Source organism: Dama dama, chromosome 2 (assembly GCF_033118175.1).
Source record: "Dama dama isolate Ldn47 chromosome 2, ASM3311817v1, whole genome shotgun sequence".
Classification (NCBI taxonomy): Eukaryota; Metazoa; Chordata; class Mammalia; order Artiodactyla; family Cervidae; genus Dama; species Dama dama.
The window spans coordinates 13,557,133-13,582,011 of NC_083682.1; the positions used below are offsets into that span (position 1 = coordinate 13,557,133).

At 45.2% G+C, this 24,879-nt stretch overlaps 1 protein-coding gene across 1 annotated transcript; it reads right to left on the bottom strand.

Annotated features, from left to right (window-relative positions):
- Positions 1-9,486: 9,486 nt before the first annotated feature.
- Positions 9,487-18,459, bottom strand: LOC133066379 (pregnancy-associated glycoprotein 2-like). Its single transcript, XM_061157401.1, has 9 exons — positions 18,407-18,459; positions 16,950-17,091; positions 15,879-15,996; positions 15,658-15,776; positions 14,256-14,449; positions 13,222-13,338; positions 11,538-11,679; positions 11,354-11,452; positions 9,487-9,633 (listed from the first exon to the last, which is right to left on the bottom strand). The coding sequence occupies exons 1-9, from the start codon at positions 18,457-18,459 to the stop codon at positions 9,487-9,489; spliced, it is 1,131 nt and encodes a 376-aa protein (XP_061013384.1).
- Positions 18,460-24,879: the final 6,420 nt, after the last annotated feature.

Below are 24,879 nucleotides of genomic sequence, written 5' to 3' on the forward strand. Positions count from 1 at the left end.
GTCTGAGTGAGAAATAAATCTTAGTTATTAAGACATTGAGATTTGGGCATTTTATGTTTTCATACTGTAACTTTCTCTTCACTGAAAGAGGGGAATATAACACGAACTCCTAATTGTCTCCTTCTTCATTTAGTAATAAAACTATATCTAAATTCCTAGTCTAGAACCACCCAACTTATTGTTCATTTCCTAGCTTATCTTTCACTTAAAAATGCTTCTCTGACTTCATTGTAGCCAGTGAGAAATGAGTGAAAGTAATTTTATAACTTCTGGTTATGCCCTTAAAGGAAAGGGACATATCCAGATTCTTACAAAGTTTATGCCCTTAAAGGAAAGGGAAATATCCAGATTCTTACAAAGTCTGTAAGACTTGAAAGAATGATACTGTACTACTCTACTCCATATAGTTCTATGCAGTAAAGTACATAAAAGCATAGTGTCTTGTCAGGGATGTAACCAAAACGATGAGTGTCAGGCCTGTGAGCTAACTGACGTGTTTGGACATTCAAATGCACTTTCACGTCTTTGAAAGTTCTCAACTTGAAGGTGTGTAAGTAACAGACTTGCTACTCATGTTTTGAGTGAATGTATGTCGTGAGGGAAGAAGAGAAGAGACTAAGGAGCTGCCTGCTCTTTCTCTTTTTGCATGTATGATGACCACTCTGAAAAGGAATGCCATTGGGTGTAATCGAGGCCTGGTGTATAGGAACATAGCTGCAAGTGACAGAGACCAGGATCCCAGGAGGTGGGACAAGAGCCAGGGTTGGCAGAAAAGAACCAGAAGTACAAAATAGGAAGAAACAAGGTTTGCTGGTTTATGGGAGGCTCAGCAAACACCATACAGATTTGTATGGAGTGACTTAGCTGTGGCTTAGAAGAGCAGCCCCTGCGGCTTAAGATGGGGTAGACAGGAGAGGAGAAGGGAGACTGAAACATGAAAATCAAACAAATAATGCCAGTCAGGTATGTCTAGTACTGAAGATGTGTAAGTTCTGCCAATTTATCTGCTCCCTTCTGGGCAGAATTAGGGTAGTAAAAGAGGGAAGGTCGGCACTATGCTATCACCTTAGTCTTCTGCTGTCCAGTGAACACTGATTTCTAATTTAAGTTCTTTATAAACAGAGAATATTCTTTGTATGATAGAATTCTTCTAGCATACTGTTCCATATAATCTTTTTCTGCTGTTACGTGCCCAGGCACATGGGCCTCGGTATCTGGCAGGTTCTGTTTCTGCTCTAGAGTGCAGTGTATGGGGATCGGCTGTCGTCTGGGGCCTGGGTTATGTCTTCAATCTGCATTCGCATCTGTGGGGTTAAGTTTAGATGGGTTTAATTCTATCATCTTGCTGTTTGTTTTCAATCTGTCCCATGTTCTTTCTTCCCATTTTTCATTTTCCCCCTCACTGCTTTGCTTTGAGTAGTTTTTATGATTCCCTTTTATATCGCTTGTCAGTTTATTAGCTGTAACTCTTTTTTATGAAGTGGCTGTATTAAGATTCATGGCATGCATCTTTCCCTTGCCAGGCGATCATCAAGTGATTTTCTATTGCTTGACTTGTAGAATAAGAACATAATCATGCTATACTCTCATTCCCTCCCTCCTGGCCTTTTTGCTGTTGTTGTCACACATTTCACTTCTACATCCATTATAAATCACATGATATAGTGTCACAATTTTTGCTTTAAACAGTCAATTATTTTCTAAAGAAATTAAAAAGAATGGAAATGAGGTGCCTGTGGGGCTCCAGTTATATGTAGTTTAGTATTCTTCAAACTATTTCAAAGCTCTCCCGACACATAATTAATTATTCACCCCATCAAGTTTTCTTTTAATTTAGGGTTTGTTTTGCATAGTTTCTGCTGTTGCTTCTTCAAGTACACTGATATTTTTTCTATGTAGTGTCTAACCTGCAGTTCTTTCCATCCAGTCCACTTTTTATTTTCTATTTATTTTTAAAAATAGTTTTATTTATTTATTTTTTGCTTCTCGAGTTGCAATGAGCCAGGGCTACTCTTCATTGCAGTGTGCAGGCTTCTTATTGCTTTAGTTTCTCCTGTTGCAAAGCATGGGCTATATGGTAGGTGGAGTCAGTAGTTGCAGTTCCCAGACGCTAGAGCACAGGCTCAATAGCTGTGGTACATGGGTGTAACTGCTCTATTGCAGGTGGGATCTTCAAGGATCAGGGATGGAACTCACATATCCAACACTGGCAGGCAGATTTTTAGCACTGAGTCACCTGGGAAGTTCCTTGTATACCTTTATATGCTTTATCAGTTAATTAGCTCTGACTTTTTTTTTTTTGATTGTAGTTTTAAAATTCATGCTATTCATCTGATGGCTCAGTTCAGTTCAGTTCAGTCTTTCAGTCGTGTCTGACTCTTTGAGACCTGATGGACGGCAGCATGCCAGGCTTCCCTGTCCATCACCAACTCCTGGAGCCTACTCAAACTCGTGTCCATTGTGTCAGTGATGCCATCCAACCATCTCACCCTCTGTCTTCCCTTTCTCCTCCTGCCTTCAATGTTTCCCAGCATCAGGGTCTTTTCCAATCAGTTGGTTCTTTGCATCAGGTGGCCAAAGTATTGGAGTTTCAGCTTCAGTATCAGTCCTTCCGATGAATATTCAGGACTGATTTCCTTTAGGATGGACTGGTTGGACATCCCTGCAGTCCAAAGGAATCTCAAGAATCTTCTCCAACACCTCAGTTCAAAAGCATCAATTCTTTGGTGCTCAGCTTTCTTTATAATCCAACTCTCAGAGCCATACATGACTACTGGAAAAAACCATAGCCTTCACTAGATGGAACTTTGTTGGTAAAGTAATGTCTCTGCTTTTTAATATGCTCTCTAGGTTGGTCATAAGTTTTCTTCCAAGGAACAAGCATGTTTTAATTTCATGGCTGCATTCACCATCTGCAGTGATTTTGGAGCCCCCCAAAATAAAGTCTCTCACTGTTTCCCCATCTATTTGCCATGAAGAGATGGGACCAGATTTCATGATGATAGTTTTCTGAATGTTGAACTTTAAGCCAACTTTTTCATTTTCATCAAGAGGCTCTTTAGTTCTACTTCCCTTTCTGCCATAAGGGTGCTGTCATCTGCATATCTGAGGTTATTGATATTTCTCCCGGCAATCTTGATTCCAGCTTGTGCTTCTTCCAGTCCAGCGTTTCTCATGATGTCCTCTGCATATAAGTTAAATAAGCAGGGTGATAATATGCAGCCTTGATGTACTCCTTTCCCTATTTGGAACCAGTCTGTTGTTCTATGTCCTGTTCTAATCTCTGCTTCCTGACCTGCATACCGATTTCTCATGAGACAGGTCAGGTGATCTGGTATTCCCATCTTTTCAAGAATTTTCCACAGTTTGTTTTGATCCACACAGTCAAAGGCTTTGGCATAGTCAGTAAAGCAGAAATAGATGTTTTTCTGGAACTCTCTTGCTTTTTCAATATTCCAACAGATGTTGGCAATTTGATCTCTGGTTCCTCTGCCTTTTCTATAACCAGCTTGAACATCTGTAAGTTCATGGTTCAAGTACTCTTGAAGTCTGGCTTGGAGAATGTTGAGCATTACTTTACTAGTGTGTGAGATGAGAGCAACTGTGTGGTAGTTTGAACATTCGTTGGCATTGCTCTTCTTTGGGATTGGAATGAAAACTGACCTTTTCCAGTCCTGTGGCCAATGCTGAGTTTTCCAGATTTGCTGGCATATTGAGTGCAGCATTTTCACAGCATCATCTTTTAAGCTTTGGAATAGCTCGACTGGAATTTCATCACCTCCACTAGTTTTGTTCGTAGTGATGCTGCCTAACGCCCACTTGACTTCTCATTCCAGGATGTCTGGCTCTAGGTGATGGCTCAGGCTCTAGTTGATGGCTCAGATGGTAAAAAAAATCTTCCTGTAATGCTGGAGACCTGAATTTGATCCCCGGGTTGGGAAGATACCCTGGAGAAGGAAATGGCAGCCCACTCCAGTATTCTTGCCTTGGAAATCCCATGGGCAGAAGAGCCTGGTGGCCTATAGTCCATGGGATCACAAAGAGTCAGACACGACTAGTAGACACTTTCACACTCAATGTCTCTTTACCTTGCCACAGTCTATCATCAAGTGATTTATTACTTTACATGTAGAATAAGAAAAATCTCTTTTAAAAAATGGTTTATTCCTTTATTTGCCTGTGTTGGGTCTTAGCTATGGCATGCAGAATCTTCCTTGTAACACAGGGACTCTGTACTTGAGGAGGGCAAGCTCAGTAGTTGCAGCACATAGACTCTCTATTTGAGACATGCAGGCTTACTTGCTCAGTCGCATGTGGGATCTTAATTCTCTGAGAAAGGATTGAACCAGTGTTCCCTGTATTGCAAATCAGATTCCCAACCACTAGACCTCTGGGGAAATCCGTATATATATATATATATATATATATATATATATATACTTTTAAATATATGTTACATATTTATCATTTCACGTGCTTTGCATGCCTCCATAGATTCAGATTTCCACTACCTTTTAAAGTCCTTCTGACTTGAGGCCTTTTAAACACATTTCTTATTACATTGATCTGTTGGTGAAGAATTCTTGCAGCTTTTGGGTCTGCAAAAGTCTTTATTTTATCTTGTGTTTGAAATGGATCTTTCTTGGGTATAGACTTCTGAATCAATTATGTATCTGTCTGCATTTTAAAATGTGGTGCCAGTATCTTCTGACTAACATTGTTTCATGTGCCTAATCTGCTGTCATTCTTATTTATTTATTTATTTTTTATTAGGTATCTCTTTTTCCTTCTGGCTACATTTCTTTCATTGCCTGTTTTAAATGAATGAATTATGATGTGCCTTGGTGTAGTTCTCATATTTGTTGTACTTGAGTTAATTGAGTTTTTGTGTTTATGGGTTTAAAGCTTTCATCATATATGGAAAATTTTTGGCCAATAGTTTTGCAGTTCTTTTCTTTATTCTCTTATCTTTAACTTCCTGTGGGGTTCCAGTTGCATGTATTATAGGATTCTTAAAGTTGTTTCAAAGCTCTCTGACACACAATTGATTTTTTCCCACTGTGTTTTTAAAAAGTTTATGGTTTGTTTTGCATGCTTTCTCCTATGAACTCTAACTAACTAGAGTCCCAGCTCTTTGTTTCCAAATCTGGGGAGACTGTTTGGCTCTTCCTGGATACCCCCTCCCTGTGGCATGTGTTGGAAACTCTGTCTAGCATTGGAGCAATTGGAAGGCTCACCTCAGTTGCTTTCCCCTCTCAGGAATCCATTCTCTGCTGCCTGACATTTGATGTACAACAGCTAACGCTTCAGTTTGTCTGGTTTGGAGTTGTTTGAGGCAAGAGGATAAATACGGTCTTTGCTCCTCTAAGTCTGCCAAAATGGAGGTCCCCTTGCAGTCAGCACTCACTGAGTCCCTTGTGCACTGACCTCCATGCAGGGGTGTAGACATGATGGGGGAAATGGGTTGGGTCCTTGGGGAGCCCCCGTCTTTCTGGAGAAACATGCTGATTCCTACATAGTAGTTGGAATGTGTTTGCACTGAGGACCATCAGAGAACAGGAAGACATCTTTAGGGAATGAGGAAGGAACAATTCCTGGATAGCTAACAGGGATGGGTCAGCAGGCCACTTCAACCTGAAGAAGGTACTGGGAAGAAATTCTAGGCCAAGGGGAGGGAATGGTAGCAGCAAAGGCAGGAGCAGTAGTGTTGGGAGTTCCAGAGGACAAGATCCCATTCCTATTCATCTTTATCCATGTTTAATATTTGTCAGGTGATTGGAAACATGAATGCTGTTTTGGGAGCTGTAGAACAATATTCAATGGAAGGAATGATGCTGAAGATGAAGCTCCAGTGCTTTGGCCAACTGATGGGAGAGCCAGCTCATTGGAAGAGACCCTGATGCTGGGAAAGATTGAGGGCAGGAGAAGGGGGTGACACAATGAGATGGTGGGATGGCATCACCAATTCAATGGATATGAGTCTGAGGAAACTACAGGAGATAGTGAGGGACAGGGAAGCTTGGCATCCTGCAATCCATGGAATCACAAAGTGTTGGACACGGCTTAGTGACTGAACAACAACAGTGAGAACAGAGTGCCCAGTGAAGCCGGTCGTTCGTGTGGGAGTGGAGAAAGATTCAGCTGGAAGGGGAGGTTCCTGGTTCTCTGGTACAGATCCTTCAGTCCCAAACCAAAGAACTCAAGATTTTGAACATGTTACCAAAGACTGTTTAAAAAAAAAACAAAAAACAGCAAACAAACTGCTTTCAGGAGGATATGAGAGCTTTGACTGTGTTTGTTCTCTAGACTTTTCTGTGGGATGTGGAAGAGACCTGGAGAGGGCTGAGTCTGCAAAAGCCAGGCAGGCAGCTGCTGGAGGGCCTGGTGGGCATCCTGCACTAGGAAGGAAACGAATCCAGAGTTCACTGTGGCACTAAAAGTGTACCGCCACCTTTCACCTGTGTGGTGATGGCCTCTGTAGATTCCTGCCAGAGTCAAGAGTAGATCTGAGGAAGCTCTGGCCTGGTTTCTTATTTTCTGTGGTATGATTAGTTGTTGCAAACTTCTTGGTGTCATATCTTTTGTTCCTGAGGTCAGGTCTTGGGCAGGTAATGATGTCCCTGTAAATCTCTACCAAACAAATGTTCACCACTGTGAAATGAAAGGGCATGGTCCCAAGGCACAGTTTTCTCCTTCTAAGGTCCCGGTCTTAGTTAAGAGGAACCAGATCCTAATTTTCTGCTCCCTCAGGGCTACATCCCCATATGTGCCCAGCTGCTATTGCTGACAGAGCCAGCCTCCCAGGACCCAAATGCCCCTCAAGCTCCACCACCTGCCCGTCTGCAGGATGGGCAAGTCCTGCAGACTGTGACCCAGGCAGACTGCCACTGCTCTTAGGTCCCCGAGACAGGAAGCGGGGAGATGTTCACCACTGTCTTGTGGCCAGACTCAGGACCAAGGGTGACCTTAGTGAGGACTCTGGAGCCCTGTAGGATACCCCCAAGCTGGTTCCCTGTGTACCCCAGCTAACCCCTTGGCCCAAGGCCAGGGAGGCTGGAGGGTCCCAGGTAAAGAATGGGATCCAACTCTTATCTCACTTTAGCCTGAGAACCAACTCTCCATCCACTGTAGGCTGAATTAATTAAGCAATGTTCATAGACAGCTGGTTGTTTGGGGAGGGGCCACTTGCAGCACCAACCAATGGCAGAGCAAGATCACTAATGGTCTTGGGGCAACAGTTGCCTGGTAACACAGTGAGGGCCAATGGTGAACAGCAATGGCCACCTGCTAAGGTCTGTGAAAGAGTGAATTCTGTTACAGAATTAATCCCATTTTATCACTAAGAAACAAATTAAGAGGGTGAATACTTTGTCCAAGGTCCTGTAGCTGGTAAAATGTCAACCTTGGGTTTCAATCCAGAATATGAGTTCTGAAGCCTTGAATGAGATTTTTTGTCTTTCATGCCATGTTAACTATTTAGCACTGGGGTGTGGTGAGATTTCCAATTGCAATCCCAACCCCAGAAACTCCTTAGAAAGAAAGAAATCTAAAAAAGTCTTCCTTCTGGAGTGTACATGCCAATGTTTCAAATTGTTGCAGCAGATCATTTCAATGATGTTTTGAGGCAAGTGACAAATGCATGATGGGTGCTTTGCTTTTGATAAGTCCTGTGGGTAGTTAGATGACTAACTATCTGGTTACTTCATTGCATGGTTGGAATCACCCTTGGAAAAGAAAGCTAGTTCAGGTTCACACGTATTTCCTCACTAACCAGCAGGCGTTGGAAGGTTTCTAAGGTAACTGCTGGTGTTCTAGACATGAGGGGCCGCATGGGGACACTTCCATTTAACAGGTTGAGATTGGACTGTGCAGGTTGCCAAAGTAACAGCTTCCTGTGCTACCTAGGAGATGTGGGGAACTGACAAGAGACCAAAAGCCTTTACAGCACTCGTTGCCGTGTGATTTTAGGCTAGAAGTATTTGGCAAGGAAAGGTTGGCTGGTAAGTATGAGGAGGGGAGTAAGCGAGCCAGCTCTTTAGCTCGTGGTGGAGCCAGGAAAAGAGAAGTGCTGGCTCAGTCAGAGTTCCCTGTCTTCGTTCAGAAAAGCAGTCATTTTGCTTGACTCATATTGAGCCCTGGGCATGGTGGGAGTTGTCTCTAAACAGAAGATTGCCAGCACAAGAGGCAGCATAATTCATATTTGTTCCAGACTCAGGAATTCAAAAAGCCTTCTCACGGCTACTCACTCCTCCCAGGCACACATACAATCTCCAAGGTGGAATTATCATCATGATGGCCACTTTCCAGATGAGGAAACTGAGGTTAAGGGACTTGATCAAGGCCACACAAATCGGGATATGAGGAGCCAAAGCGGAAACTCAGGATATCAGTTCCCAAATTGTGTGGTTTTGCTCTGCTCTGACCAGGGATGGAGGGTGGTGATCTGCTACTAATTGTGTAGGGAGAAGCAAGCAATATCCAGACTTAAAATGAAGAAACTAGGGAAAACAACTAGACCATTCAAGTATGACCTAAAGCAAATCCCTTATGATTTTACAGTGGAGGTGACAAATAGATTCAAGGGATTAAACCTGGTAGACAGGGTGCCTGAAGAACTAATGATGGAGGTTTGTAACATTGTACAGAAGGCAGTGATCAAACAATCCCCAAGAAAAAGAAATGCAAGAAGCCAAAGTGGTTATCTGAGGATGGCTACAAATAGCTGACAAAAGAAGAGAAGTGAAAGCAAACGCAAAAGAGAAAGTTAAAACCAAAGGAATGCAGACATTCAGAGAACAGCAAGGAGAGATAAGAAAGCCTTCTTAAGTGAACAGTGCAAGAAATAGGGGAAAACAATAGGTTGCAAAGACAAGACATCTCTTCAAGAAAATGGGAGATACCATACAAATATGTCATCTGAGGTGGACTAGTCAGAGCTCTCCCTTGAACCCTCAAGTCTCTGAGCTACTTCCCTTATGGGTTAGGTTCCTTAGGGATATAAAACCCTAGGGCAGGTAGCCCTGGTCTCCCTCAGTAGGTGTAGAAGCCTTAAGGAAGAAAGCTGTCGGGCTAAGACAATCAAAGTAGAGAGAGGGGAAGGAGCGAGGGTGAGAGAGAACTGATGACTTCTGATTTTTTGGATACAGTCATTGAGATCTTTCTACCTGCTCTGGTTCCTATGTACAGGATCTCCAGTGTTCTTCTGAAAAGTCTCCCCTTTTCTTGAAACCAGCTGGAGTTGAGCTCCTCTCCCTAGTGGTTCAGACTTGGTTCTAGATCCTGCCTGATTATGATGCAGCTCCCAGACCCAAAAAGAGGCACCCATTTGTTTTAGCACCATTAAGAGTGAAACATTTTATTCATTACTGAGAATAGGGTTTGCAGAGCACCAAACACAGTTCACCAGCATCGCTGGGCAGGAGTGCCCTAGTGTGAGTGAGTGTGTGTTAGGAGAGGCCTGACTGATTCCTGAACCAGTCCACGCGTTTACACGGCCAGAGCCAAACCAATCCTTTCATTTTTTCGATCAAAAACCGAGAAGTACTGCCTCAGAAACACGTCACCCAGGAGCCAGTTGTCTGGAGAGATAGCTTCTAGACCCCCGTAAAAGGCGCTAATGCAGGAGCTTTTTTCCTGGGGGAGGTAGAGACACATACCAGTCAGCCTGTGAGCTTACCTGCAACCCCCTCCTCAATATCCAGTCCTAGCACACTTCTTGGTTTCATTTCCCTCTTTTGGTATGTATCGGGTGATTTTCTCAGCACTTTGGGATATGAGGGTTCATCCAAAAACAAAAAGGGCCAAGACGTGTGGTTGCCATATGGCAGGAGTGTGGGGAGGGGAGGATTGGGAGTTCGGAATGATCAGATGCAAAGTAATATACAGAGGAATGATAAGCCACAAAGTCCTACTTATAGCACAAGGAACGATATTCAATATTTATTGATTAACTAATGAAAAAGAATGTGTGTATTTGTACCTGTACAGCTAAAGCACTTATCTGTGCAGCAGAACTTAAGCAACACCGATCAGCCACACTGCAATACTGTTTTACAGAAAAGAACAAGAGCGTCCCTGGTTCCACTGACACTCTCTGTTTCTTTCCTTCTGACTCCTGCTCCTCATTTTCTCTGCAGAGAATGCCTGTTCTTCTCCTGGATCCCCAAAACCTGTTCTTTTTTTTTTATTATTAACTTTTAATTTAGCTTTGGAGTTCAGCTGATAAACAATATTTTGAGTTTCAGGTGGACAGTAAAGGGACTCAGTCATTCATATACATGTATATTGGTCCCAAAGACCGCCCTTCCATCCAGGCTGGACCTTGCATTCAGCAGAGTTCCCTGTGCTATACAGTAGCTCCCTGTTGGTTATGCCTGTTAAATATATTCAAAGCACTGCTCATAACACGTTCTTTAAGACGTCGCTCAGGCCCTCTGAGAAGCATGTTTGGACCGACACTCACCCTTCAGCCAGTCCAGGCTTGGTTGGTTGACTTATTCAGGTTTCCATCCCCACCGGTCGGTTCAAAGCCCTCATCACCCCTAATAAGTCCCCAGGGTCCCTTTGCGAAGCACCGGGGTGTTCCATTTGCTTGAAATCCAGGGCAGATTTGCCTAGACCCAAGCAGGCCTCCCTATGGAGCCATGAATCAGGGGTTTTAGAATTACTGCAATTCCCTCTCTTCCTCAAAGGCATCTTTGAGCCCAACAGCCTGCTCTGAACTCCCAGAGGGAGCTGGCGTGAAGCCTCCACCCTGTGTCAGGGCTTAGCATGCACTGTGCACCCTTTATTCACCTTAGCATCCAACCACCCCACAGAAGGGTCGGGCAGCCCGACTCACAGAGGGGAAACTGGGACTTAGCAAGGGGAAGTTGCAGTCAAGGTCTAAGGTATCCACGTAATTTATTGTAACTGAGAAAATTTCAAGAAGGAAAGGGAGACTGTTAATCACTATGGTGGGACAGCACACAGCACCGCCACCAGCCAAGCCCCCTTGTCACATGTCCTATTTTAGGATCACTAGAGCTGACTTTCCGTGTTCCTGCATCTGAGGGCTCTAGTTGAACTGAAGATCTATGAGGGCAGAAGACCTTAGTGTTCCCCTCTCCATGTGACTCCCACCATGCCAGCATGGAGTGGTGTCTCCACATTTATTTCAGGAAGACGGATATCCCAGACCATCCTCCACTCTCAAGTGGTTGATTTTGTGGGAGATGCTGGCCCAGCCAGAGGGGCTCAGCAGCATCTGCAATGGTGTGGCTTGGCCTGCCGAGGGTGCCCTCCTCCCAGCAGTAGCCCAAGGGTTCCTGCAAACCCCAATTTAGAGAACCAGCCCTCAGGGGTGGCCGCTCACCTTGATGATGTAGGCTTCAGGGGGCAGTGGATAGTCGATACCATTGATGTTGAAGATGACAGGAGGCAGGGTGTTGACTGCATCACATGAAACCACATACTGTTAGAGAGAAGGAGAGAGGTTGGCCCAGAGGATCCTTATTATGTGGGGAGACTGGGAGTGACCCTGTGGCATGACCCTTCACCTCAGAACCCTCGAGCCTGGCGTTCATGAGTTTGTGGATGTTGGTGACCATTTCTGTTGAGCCACAGATCAATGCTGATCCAGTGTCCACAAAGGCCTGACATCCATGAGAACAAGCAACAACTTCCCCGTTCATGGTGGTGCTGAGAGACAGTAGGACAAAGCGGGCATCAGAGTCATGCAGAAGGTTCCCTCCTTGAAGAAATTGTGAGCTCCCTCCATCACAGCTGCCCTCTTCCTGACAGTGTCCTGAATTGTGCGTGATCTCTTGCCCTGACTTTTCTTTTTCTCTGATCACAGCACCTTTCTTGATATCCTTGAGCAGTACTTGAATACACCAGGCTCTTTTGTACCTTGACACAAGCTGGTCTTCCTCCCTAGAAGAGCACCCTCCCCTTTGACTAGCTAATTTCTCCTCATCTTCCAGATTCCAGCTTAACTGTCATGGTTTCAGGGATGTCTTCCCCCGGTGTGTATCAGTCTCCTGTCTTGGTCACTCTTTGTAGACCCTTGCTCATGTCTAGCGTGTACCAAACTGACAATTCACTATGTGTGTGTGTCATTTCTTGCAATTTGCCTTCTTAAATGTGAGGGCGAGTTTTATTCTCATCGTGTCCCTAAGGTGCCTGGCATACAGTGGATGCACAATGCTTGTTTGTGGAATGAGTGAAAGAAGACTGTGAAAATAATGAATGGAGACCATCCAGACAGGTATACCTGATGTCTCACCAACAATGGGTCAAACACACAGTGAAGATGGAGGTTCCTGCGGCAGCAGATTCTCATAGGGGTGGGAGAGACTGGCTGCCCTGGGAGAGGGTGTCTCTGAGCAGCACCCCATGCCTGGGCTCAGACACTGAGACCCTGATCAGCCAATACCTGACTAGACACAGAACCTCAAAGGACAGGTAAGATTTTATCTGAGGGTAGAACACAGAATCTCATGAATTATTGCCTCTTGTTCTCAATCCACTCCTGGATCCCACCTTCCCGATTCTCTCAGTTATAGCCTCTGCCCCACTGTGTGCCTTGGGACGTGGGATGTCTCTTTTTATGAGTGGCATTCAGGTCCCAAGACTGTGGCCATCCTCTCTCCACTACTGGCTAGCTTCTCCCTAAGGAGATCAGGTTTCCCCATTTCTTCAGGACTTTCCCTGTTTTTAAACTGACGTTTCTCTGTACTGAGAACTTCCTTGGCCCATGTAGCCCTGGACAGTTGGTCATCTTATCACAGCTCTGTTCAGGCTGAGGAAATTCTTCCTGATCCTCTTTTCACCACACTGTAAAGTCCTATAACTATGCCTCCCACCTCACACTCAAGGGTGCAGTCCTCCCACAGCTGCACAGGCCTCTCTGGACACTGTGATGGACCCTGTTCAGAGACCTGGTCAGCAGGCCTGGGCTGATTATGAACCCATATGTGGTTTGTGAATCTATGTGTTTCTGTGTTTGTTTATGTGTGTGTTAATATGCAGCTCTCTGTGTACTCGTGTCTCTAGCTGGGTATGCATGTTTATCTGTGCCTATTGTATCTTTGCATGAGTGTCTGTGTGTCTGTCTGTGTCCTTGTGGGTGGTGTGTATGCCTGTTGACTGTGTGTCTGGGAGTGCATTTGTGTGTCTGCCTGTGTCTGTGTACAGATAGGGGAGCATCATTTGGGATGACCCTCAGAAGGAGAGGCTTACCGGTTCATGCTTATCTGCCAGTGGCGAGTATGGGACACTGGTACCCAGTTGAGCTCTCCCTTGTAGTAGCGGTGGTCCACCCCACCAAACATCACCACACTGCCCTCTGGCTTGCTTCTGCAGAGAGAAGGGAGGGGGATCCTTAGGGGACAGTAACAACAGCACTGCCTGAGAGCTGTGCTTATCCACCCATCAAGGCCCTAATAAGGTGCCCATCTACATATGCAGAAATCGAGGCTAGGAGCAATTGAGAACCAGACTGAGGTCGGTCGCTGGCTAATGAGTGGCACAGAGGAGCTGGGCCACCTGGCCGGGCTCCACCCACTCAGTCGTCAGAAGAGGCCCTGGACCTCCTGTGACCTCAGTGCTCAGAGATATCCTCAGAGGACTGTGTGCGGAAGGGTTTTGGCTTCCCCCTTGTCCAGCCTGTAGTTTTCAGAAACAAAGGCCTGAAGCACTAAGGGTGTGGCTTCAAGTCACACAGGGTTGGCTTCACTGGCCTGTGACCTGTGCTGTCCTTTGGGCCCCACACTCAGCAGGTCTCCCACCTCTGCTCTCGTTGCCTTGAAATTCCCAATATTTGTTCAAAATGGAGTCCCACACTTTTGTTTTGGATCCCACACTTTCTTTTTGCACTGGCTCCTGCAAATTGTGTAGCTGGTCCTGGGTGCTCAGTGAAATGTTAGTGAGGAAGGAAAGATTTCCACCATCCCTCTCTTTCCTTCCATGTCAAATTCATCAGCATATCCTGTTGCCTTTTCTTCCAACTCATATCCTGACACCTTGCATTAGTCTTCGTTTTCACTCAACCCCTACACCAAGCCCTGGCTCTTGCACCCAGGAGCATGGTTGTGTTCCAATAAAACTTTATTTATAAAAGCCAGTGGTGAAGCCAGGTGGGGCCCTGGGGCCATAGTTATCCTGGGTTAGTCTATCTCTCAGGATACTTCTGTATCAATTGTTGCATCATTTTCATACAACTGAAAGGGTTTGACAACTAGTTTGGAGAGAGGGATTGTCCAGCTCAGACTTACTTGCTCAAGTAGAAGGCAAAGACAGGCTCAGAAAAGGCACCTTGGGACCACAAGTTGTCAAAGATGGGCATGGCACCTGTGATGCTGATGGAGGGGAAGGCCAAGCCCAGGACGCCATCAAAGGGCACACCATCAAACCCGAATTCCACCACGCTTAGGCCAAACGACTGATTAAGGCTAACGAAGTTCCCGATCTGTGGGCGAGAAGAGTGTTCTCACATAAACGTTTGTTAAGTGGGTCTAGGCTTGGGCTGAGGAAGAAATGCCATTAGCTCTGCAGAGAACTTTCTGTGAGGACTTTCTGTGTCCTTGGTAGACCTCAGATGGTTAGACCGAGCAGGGAGGGGAATTTGGGTTCCATTTATGTGGGTCCGTGGATTTTAAAACTTCTGCCCCTCTCAAAAACACCTTCTGAATGAGTCAAATTGGCCTCAAGGCTTCTGTACCAGTGGGACAGCCAGAATCCCGCCAGGACCCAATGGTGCCCCCTTATGGACAAAATGAGTAAAGAGCAAGAGAGCATTCTCTGGCGTCTCTATGAAATGATGACAGAAATGGACTGGATTGATGGTAACATATTTTGGATTCTGCATCTGGCCAGAAATACTGAAGTCCATTATACAATGTTTCTGGCAGGGTTCTTGTGAAATTCCTGCCTGGGAAATACCCTTTTGGGGGTATCTGTGTGTTTGTGTGAGTGTGTATGAGAGAGAGAGAAGAGAGAGAGGCGAACTACTCAGGTACTTTGGGGGAGGAAGGCCATAGGTTTTATTAGACTTCCAAAGGCCCCATACTTTGAGAACACACTTATCAGGCCCCCCTACATCTCTGGCCTCCTGCTTATCTGCACTGGATATCTGAAATTCCTGACTTCACCCAGGGTCCACCGATCAGTTTTTTCCTTTCCCAAAATACCCACCATCAGCTTCAGTCCTGACAAGCCAGCCCAGCTCCACTGCTTACCACAGGTGTGACCTCATCAAGGCTCTTGCTGTTTGCACCTCAGTTTCCCCATCTGTATCATTAGCTAATCAATGCATCTGCTGTGTGTGGTTGTTGCAGCTTTAAGAAAGTTATTACCACGGCAGTGCCCGGCACAGTCTGAGAATACAAAAGTCAGTGCTTTCTCTCCCCCTCTTCTAGCTCCCAGCAAAATGAGCCCTGAGCTGCTCATGGGCAGAGGAGCTGCAAGTCCACAGCCCGAGCCACTCTCTGGGTTAGCTAATCCATTTGTTTTTGTGTCACTATGGAGACGTCTCCCCAGGGACAGGATCTTGTGGGTAAGATGGCCAATGTCTATGGGAGTTAGGGTAGGATGGTCCTGCCAGCTGGTCCTGTGTCTCTTTTGTAAGCAGTGGTCACTCCATAGTCAGTCCTGACTCAGCTTTTGTTTCCACATTACCCGAACAGTGTCAGAGCCAAGAAATCCCTGAATTAGCCCAGATCCATAGACGATGGTGACAGGCCGGCCTGCTTCCCTGAAGCTGGAAGAATTTTGAGGATTGAAGGTGGTGTGTGTTTCTGCAGACACAAGAGATGAGTGTCAGTCAGGTGCCAAGGGTGGAGAAGGGAGAGTCAGGGCAAGGAAAAGGTGGGTGGGTTGGGGGGGGTGTTTGTACTCACTACAGGCTGGACTTCCACAAGTGATGGAAGGCACCCACAAGTCAGCTGAGCCTGTGTCAAAGATGACCTGGAACTCCTGAGGGGGTGTTCCAATGGTGATGGTCCCCACGTAGGCAATCTATGGAGATGAGGAGGGGTGGGTTAGTGCAGATCTGGCTCCTCTCGATTCCCCCACTGCTGCCTCCCTCTGGGTGTCACATGTCTCCAGAGATCACTTTCCAACCACCATGCAGCTCACAGCCTTTGTTCTCAGAGGATTTGATATTTTTCCCTGTGCTACACAGTATCTGGGATATTCACTCTATGACCAGGTAATTTTAGTACCTCCTATATTCAAAGCCTAAAATCATAAGCACTGGACCTCCAGGGAAGTCCTGGTGCCTTCATCTGAGAAGCTCTCTAGTCTCTTCAAACCCAGCCTGAGCACCTCCTTCTCCAGGAGGTCCTCCTTGATCAATCCCAGCCACTCCCTCTAAACTCAGGCCACATCCAATCAACACCACACAGCTGACCCTTTCATTTGACATATACTTACTCTTTGCCTTTCTCTCAGGCTAGCCTGCACAATCTTGAAGACAAAATATGCCCTTTTGTGTAATCTAATAAGAATAACCACATTGTCAGATTCTTATGCCTTACATGGATTAGGCAGTCAGTGACTTTTTACTGCTGTGATTCTTGCATCTGTGGAAGCTGAATTCTTTTGCCTGGGGACTCACTCTTGCTTTGCAGTTGGCTTTATCCTTTGACCAGAGATGGCTCACCCTTCATCTGTAACTGAGTGGCTCACTTATTTCAGAAGGAACAATCTCCGTCAGACTAACAACACATCTTTGACACAGAAATGAATGATTACCTGCCACCTGGTCATTGCTGGGCCCAGTCACCACAGACCAAGAGCTGAGGATGAGAATGCCTTCTCCTCTGGAATGGGGTCCCTGTTTCCCAGTGTTTCTCCCTCCTGCAGGAGCCCCAGCCCAAACTTCCCACCTGCCATGGCCAGAAGAGTTAGCAGTGCTAGCCCAGAGCACCAGGGGGCGATGAGGAGAACCTTCCTCCCAACAAACTCACATCCAGAAAGTTCCTCAGGGGGTGAGTGGCTATTTCGATGTCTCTCTTGGACAGTCTGTAAGCTTGTCCCTCCAGGAAATTGTTCAGCAAGTTTTTTTCCCTCAGGGTTTCTCGCAAAGTCTTCACTTTCCTTAGAGGCAAACTATCACCAAGGATTAGAAAAGAAACAAAGGAGAAGATACGATTAGCTGTCCGTGTTAAGGTATAACTGTCATTGTAATGGCACTGTGGATTTTCCAGCATTTTTATGAGCGTCACCTTGTTATCGGAATGCCATGCAAATGCCATTTCAAAGATGTAGGTTTGAATACAGGTTGTGTTGTGTAACATTGTGTAAGACCATTTGGACTCTCAGCTTACTCCTGGGAAAAAGGCGAAATATAATGATTACCACCCTCCACATAGAAAATTTGGGAGGTAAGTGAAGTGATGGATATAATGTACCTGATATATAGTAAATGTCAACAATGACAGCCATTAGTATTGCTATTGCCATCCCACTGTATCCTTCTCAAGGAAGCTCAGGGAGAAAGGTTCTAGAAGAGGATCATTATCCTATTTTTATGGGGAAGGAATCTGAAATTCAAGGAGTTTGTCACTTGGCTGTGGTCACACTGCTTGCCAGATGAACAACAGCATAGAGGTAGCTCTCCCAATCTTTCTCCAAGTAGAAACAGAACAGAGGGTTAAGAGAAGAATCCAGGAGATAGTAAACAATTTAGGGAAATTAAGAGGCTAAAGAAGCAAGGATGAGAAAAAATTGAAAAACTAAAAGAAGAGAAAACAACACGAAGAGATCTGCACTCACAGAGACTTCCAAAGAGATGGAGAGATAAGTGAGAGAGACACAGAGATGCAGACATAGACATATACACACTGAAATAGAGAGAGAACAGAGAGGAGACCTAGAAAAAAATGTAGAAAAATGCTATTCCACAGGACCACACATACATCTGTACAAGTTGTGCACTAAGCAATTGCAATGAGTTCCATTTTCAGCAGGTCACCACATGATGGGGTCCCAAGAGTTGTGCAACCATGCAAAGCTACACCTTGACCCTTGGGACCCACAGTTTCTATAGCAAGGTGCATGCCTGCATGCTAAGCTGCTTCAGTCGTGTCCAGCTCTATATGACCCTATGGACCTCAGCCTGCCAGGCTCCTCTGTCCATGGGATTGTCCAGGCAAGAATATTGGGATGGGTTGCCATGTCCTTCTCCAGGGGATCTTCCCGACCCAGGGATCCAACCCGCATCTCTTACATCTCCCACATTTGCACGGGGGTCCTTTACCACTAGCACCACCTGGGAAGCCCAAGGCTAAAGAAGCAAGGGTAAGTGCCTATAGCAGGGTATTTATGAATAAGTAAGAGTTGAACTTTAAGACTATCAGGGAAATGTTCCATTTCTTTCTAACCCAGAAAGGAAGAGGATGCGGCTTACAGTCCCCATACTTACATGACTATGCACTCTGAGAGGGCCACCAGCCCGAGGAGCACAAGCCACTTCATGCTTCTTTCCTGGCTCCAAGTACTCAGGGAAGCTTTAGTTCTTAGCATGCAGTGGTGACCAGGAGCTTCTGGTTATATGTGCTCTAACCTGCCCTAACTGTCCCCTTTAGGCCACTAATGGATCTGATAAAAATACAAAGCTCTTGATAAAACTTTTATCTTCATTCTTGACCTTGGGAAATGGTCTTAGAAAATTCTCAGAATTCAGAGAATTCTACTGTGATCTCTTCCTTGAGGCTTGGCTGGAAAACCAAAGTGAACCACATGGATTTCTAAGGCATGGAGAAACTTGCCATCGTGGAAAAAATTACTGTTAAGAACACCATAAAGATCAATACTAGGGGCGATGCTAGACATTCATGATCTCCTGTGGTCTGCCTCGCAACTTCATGAGGTATGGTTTGCTGACCTCGTTGGAGAACTGATTGCTAGAGGAAAAGAGGTCAAATGGAAAAGTGAAGACTTCAGAGGCAGCCCAGGGACATATGAGTGGCTTTAGGTAGTGGGTCTAAGAAAAGTTTACGAATCCACATGGAGAAGCCAAAACTGGGATAATTTTAGCATTCCACTCTTTAATTAGAACAAATTAAATGTATAAAAAGTATATGCAAAACAGAAAAAGAGACACAGATGTACACAACAGACTTTTGGACTGTGTGGGAGAAGGGGAGGGTGGGATGTTATGAGAGAATAGCATTGAAACAAGTATACTATCAAGGGTGAAACAGATCACCAGCCCAGGTTGGAGGCATGAGACAAGTGCTCAGGGCTGGTGCACTGGGAAGACCCAGAGGGATGGGATGGGGAGGGAGGCGAGAGGGGAGGATCAGGATGGGGAACACATGTAAATCCATGGCTGACTCATGTCAATGTATAGCAAAAACCACTACAATATTACTATAATATAATTATTATATAATTATATATATAATATATATATGTTATATTTTTATATATTGTATATATAATATTATATATTATTATACTAATTTAATTATTAATTAAATATAATTGAATATAGTATTAATATATTAATATAATATATTATATAATATATATAATATAATATATAATAAATATAATTAAATATAACACTAATATTAATTTAACAATATATTAATATTAATATTATATATAATAATATAATATATATTTATATACATTCATATATATTATATATTTCATTATATATTATATATAATATATTGATATTATATATTATTAATATATATTATATATAATTATATATATACTGTATACTATAATTACAATTATAATAATATAATACTATATTACTAATAATATTAAGTAAAGTAATTAGTCTCCAACTAATTACTAATTACTAAAGTAATTAGTCTCCAACTAATAAAAACAAATGAAAAAAAAGAAAAAAGGGTCAGAAATTCAAACTACTAATAGACAACCTCTCATTTGTCTCTGTGACAGATTACAAGGGTACTAACACCATTCTGAGAGCTGAGAAAGGAAAATAATCATCAATATTTATGCCATATTTTTGTATGTATCATATTCCATGTAACTAGAAGTAGTTTAAGGAATTTTATTTTTATTGAAAAATTCCAGAAATTAAAACAGAAGGAGTGGTAGAAACAGGAAAGCACTGTGGGACTCAGAGGTTAGTTTTGTAGTTATTGATGCCAAATGATGAAATACAGGGTTCATGATACTATTCTTTCTTATTTATATTATGTTTGACATCATTTTGTAATCATTTTCCAAAAGGTGCATTTTGAAGGCTCTGTCTTAGTGATACTTTTCAGGGCCCAAGAAAAGCAGATTCAGGCAGGCCCCCCAATGAAAGAGTGGTTGGAGACCCATCTGCTCTTTATCCAGCTCTTCGGTCATCTGATCCCCATCCTCCACACCCGACAACCCCACCCACACCCCCATCTGCACCCCCCTGCTAACCTGCTTGTTCATCCAGCTGGAGACTCTAATGAGCCAGGTCAGGGCCTGGAGGTGGAAGGAATGGGGACGTTTTTAGAAAGAATGAACCGGGCAGCCTCCTTCCTGGTTTCTCTTCTTTAGTGTCATCTGCAGGTGAGGGAGAGGGCCTGGGTATGGAGGGAGCCACTAGTGGGGCTCTGGGGACATTTGGAAGGAAAGGGAGGAGGAGTTCATAACCCAGGAGCCAAGACGTGGGCAGATTGCTCAGCATCCAGGAGGGAGGAAAGAAGCACTGGGCAAAGAATGGTGCCAACCAGAGGGACAAATCCACCCAAGTCTTCTGGGTAACCTTACTGGAGGTCATGTTCTTCTTGCTGAAATTCCTGCTCTGGACATGAAGGGGGTAGCCGCACTCACTGTTAATGAGTCATGGGGAGAGGGACAGCTTCCCCCAAGGGCCCTTTGATTCCACTCTAACTGTGGGCATCATCCCAAGCTGGGCAGCAAAATGGCAGCTCATCCAAGCATTTAAAATACTTCCTAATTTATCTAAGCATCCTGGGAGGTCTTGTGTCCAGAGTTCCTTTCAGAGAGCCTATTCATCAGCCCAACTCGGGTATCTGCAGAGGAAACTACAACCTTCCCAGTTGGTAACTTCTGACTTATAGCTACCTGATCTCATCCCCTAGAACCCAAATGGTGGTAAGTTCCAGGGGGCAAGGCGTCTAAGATCCTTCATCGAATAGCAGCTGTGTGGTAAATAGTTTTCCACTCCCAGTCCTGAGTCCAGGATCCATGGATATCACCAGGCAATCATGGCCCCTGCCCACTAGATGCAGCCCTAGAATCCTTGGCAACACGCACCTCTGAGCCACTTGTCCGCTGATTGACATTGAGCTTCAGTCTGGAACATGTGTTCTGGAGCAAGTCCAGTCTCCCTCACCCAAGAGACGGGAAACTGAATCCTGGGGTGTATGAATCACTCTAAAGCTGCAGGTAAGTTAGTGAAGACCCGGCAACCAGGACCTCTGGTTCTCAGGCTAGGAGACCTCCGGGAAGGAAAAGATGAGAGAAAGCTCAATTGCATCCACTGCGAGGCAGCTCTCAGAGGTCTACAGGCACCAGAGTGGAAGTTCCTTTCCCACTGTCCCTCAAGTCTGGCTGTGATTCTATCAGAAGACTTGCCTTCTTGTAGCACCGGGAAAGCACTATTGGGGGCTTGTTCTGCTAGATTCCAGGCACAGTGGGGAAGCCCTAGCTGAAGTGTCCCCAGGAAGCAGTCATGCAGATGGTGCCTGACTCACTCATAGCTCTGCAGGCCCAGAGCTTCCGCTCCTCATTCACACAAAACCGACCCTCGGGACACTGGGCACATGGATCTGCATTTACAGCAAGCAGCATTCCATGTTCAGCCTCTGAGAACTTAGATGCCGTGTCTTACTCTTTCCTCAGGGAATGCCTGGCTGAGTGAGGTTTGGATTGAGACAAGCCTATAATCAAGGGGCTTGTTCCCTCTTTGATGCTCAAAAAAGATCTTGGAGGTTTGAATGTCTTGAGAGCGGGTGAACCAGTCATGTTCTTGGGAGACTTTGCTTTATGGAACTGGTTGGAGAAAAAGGACAGACACTCAGGACAAGGTTGGACATCTCCGGGTCTCAGCTTGTTGTGAGTTGAGTTCCAGCCACCAGACTTCAGGGTCAGGAGCTGATCTTATTCACAAGCCACCTTCGGAGAAGGAACAGGAGAAAGATTTTGCCCAGACAGCAGTGTAGTCAGCCGACCAGAGGATCACACAGGGCAAAATGGGACAAGAGGTTTTGTTTGTCTCTTGGCTCTATCAGTTCCCTGGAGTTTCCACCCCTGAGGACAAGCACACAGAGATAGCCAGAGTCCCTGGTGATGCCCCTGGGAACGGATGCCCCTGGTGATAACCAGCCTGTGTAAATGGCCCTGGGCCCAGGGCTGACTCAGCGCTCTGACAGCACCAGGGTCTCCCTTCTGGGGAGCATGAGATGGTTCATCGCTGGTAACTCACAAGTGAAGTATATAACGAGGTCCTGGTTGGTGACTTGTGCCCAAGTTCCAAGCGTTAAAGCAATATTGGAAGTTGAAAAGTAGCCATTCATTAAGCTTGATTACCTTGGGCCTTTACAGTGACTATTTCTCACATCTAGAATGATTTTCTCCCAGCTTTTTGGATTGCTGGCTTCTTCTCAGCATTTAGCATCATCTCAAATGTGTCTCCCTCAGGCAGGCCTTCCCTGGCCACTCTAATCTCACAAGCACAGAGCCTGATCCATTCAAAGAGCCCATAGACACTGACTGCATCTCCCTCTGCTTTTCATGGGCACCTTTAGAGCTTGCAATTATTGAAAGCAGTTGGAGTTGGGCTCCTCTCACTAGTGGTTCAGACCTGGTTCTAGATTCTCCCTGATTATTATGCACCTCCCAGACCCAAACAGAGGCACCCATTTGTTTTAGCACCACTAAGAGTGAAACTTTTTATTCTTTACTGAGAATAGGGTTTGCAGAGCACCAAACACAGTTCACCAGCATCGCTGGGCAGAAGTGCCCTAGGGAGAGCGAGTGTGTGTTAGGAGAGGCCTGACTGATTCCTGAACCAGTCCAAGCATTTACACTGCCGGAGCCAGGCCGATCCTGTCATTTCCTTGATCATAAACAGAGAAATACAGCCACAGGAAGACATCACCCAGGATCCAGGTCTCTGAGTTGTTATCTTCCTCTGTGCCCCCTTGAAAGGTGCTAAAACAGTGGCCTCAAGAATCCTGGGGGAGTCAGAGACACACACCAGTCAGCCTGAGCCCTTACCTGCAGCTGCTCTCAGTATCCAGACTCAGCACACTTCTTGGTTTTATTTCCCTCTTTTGGTAAAGTATTAGGTGATTTTCTCAGCAGCTTGGGATGTGAGGGTTCATCCAAAAACGAAAAGGGCCAAGACATGTGGTTGCCATATAGCAGGGGAGTTGGGGATAGGAAGATGGGAAATTTAGGATTATCAGAAGCAGAGCAATACACAGAGGACTGATAAACCACAAAGTCCTAGTGTATAGCACAAGGAACTATATTCAGTATTCACTGATAGAACTGTAATGAAAAGAAAAAGAAAAAGAAAATATATTTTTGGATGTGTGTAACTGAGTCAGTTTGCTGTGCAACAGAAGTGAAAGGAACACTGAAGATCAGCCACACTTCAATACAATTGTTTAGAAAAGAACAAGAGTGTCCCATAGTCCTCCTCACACTCTGCTTCTTTCCTTCTGAGTCCTGTCCCAGGTTTTCTCTGCAGAGAATGCTGGTTCTTCTCCTGCATCCCCTCAATATTGTTTTGTTTAACTTTTACTTTTGTTTTGGAGTATACCTAATTAACAATATTTTGAGTTTCAGGTGGACAGGAAAGGGACTCAGTCATACATATCCATGTATTCTTGTTCCAAAGACACCCCTCCCGTCCAGGCTGCCAAATAACACTGAGCAGAGTTCCCTGTCCTACTCAGTAGCTTCTTGCTTGTTATCCATCTTAAATACATTCATAGCAGTGCTCACAACACATTCTTTAGGACTTCGCTCAGGCCCTCTGGGAAGATTCCTTGGACCCACACTCACCCTCTTTGGCCACTCCAGGCTTGGATGGGTGAAGTACTCTGGTGCTCCACCCTCACTGGCTGGTCCGTAGCCCTCATCACCACTAATCTGCTCCCAAGGTCCATTTGAGAGGACCTTGGGATACCATTTCCATGGAATCCAGTGTAAATTAGCCTAGACCCAGCAGGTCTCCTTATGGCTCCATGAACTGCGGGGTTAGAATTACTGAAATTCCCTCTCTTCCTCACAGCCTTCTTTGAGCCCATCAGCCCCCTCTGAACTCTCACTGGGAGCTGACATGAAGCCACCATCCTGTGTTGGGGCTGAGCAGCCACTGTGCACCCTTTATTCACCTTAGCATCCAATTTCCCACCGAGGGGACTTGTACTCTAACTCACAGAGAGGGAACAGGGTTTAGTAAGGGGAAGTTGCAGCCAGGAACTAGGGTAACCAAGCAACTTATCATTAAAACCAGGAAAACTTTGAGGAGGGAAGGGAGACTGTTGATTTATGCTGGGACAGCACACTGGGACTGTCCCCAGCCATTCTCCTTGTCACATGGCTTATTTCAGGGAATGCTAGAGCTGACATTCCGTATTCATGCATCTGAGGGCTCTGATTGAATTGAAGCTCTCTGAGGACTGAGGACCTCAGTGTTCCCCTCTCCTTATGACTCCCACCATGCCAGCATGGTGTGGCGTCTCCACATTTATTTCAGGATGATCAGTGTCCCAGACGGGCCTTTACTCTCAAGTGGTTGGTGTTGTGGGAGGCTCTGGCCCAGCCACAGGGGCTCAGGGGCTCAGCAGCATCTGCAATAGTGCGAGATGGCCTGCAGAGGGCGCCCTCCCCCCAGCAGCAGCCCAAGGGTTCCTACAAGTTCCAATTTGAGAATCACCCCTCAGGGTT

Excerpts from the sequence above, each read along its gene's own strand:
- LOC133066379 (XM_061157401.1), bottom strand. The coding sequence starts at position 18,459 with ATGAAGTGGCTTGTGCTCCTCGGGCTGGTGGCCCTCTCAGAGTGCATA. Across the intron at positions 14,450-15,657 it reads TTGGCTCTGACACTGTTCGG|ATCGGGAACTTCGTTAGCCT; the intron begins GTAATGTGGAAA and ends TCTCGCCCACAG. Across the intron at positions 11,680-13,221 it reads TGGCAGATAAGCATGAACCG|CACCACCATGAACGGGGAAG; the intron begins GTAAGCCTCTCC and ends ACTGTCTCTCAG.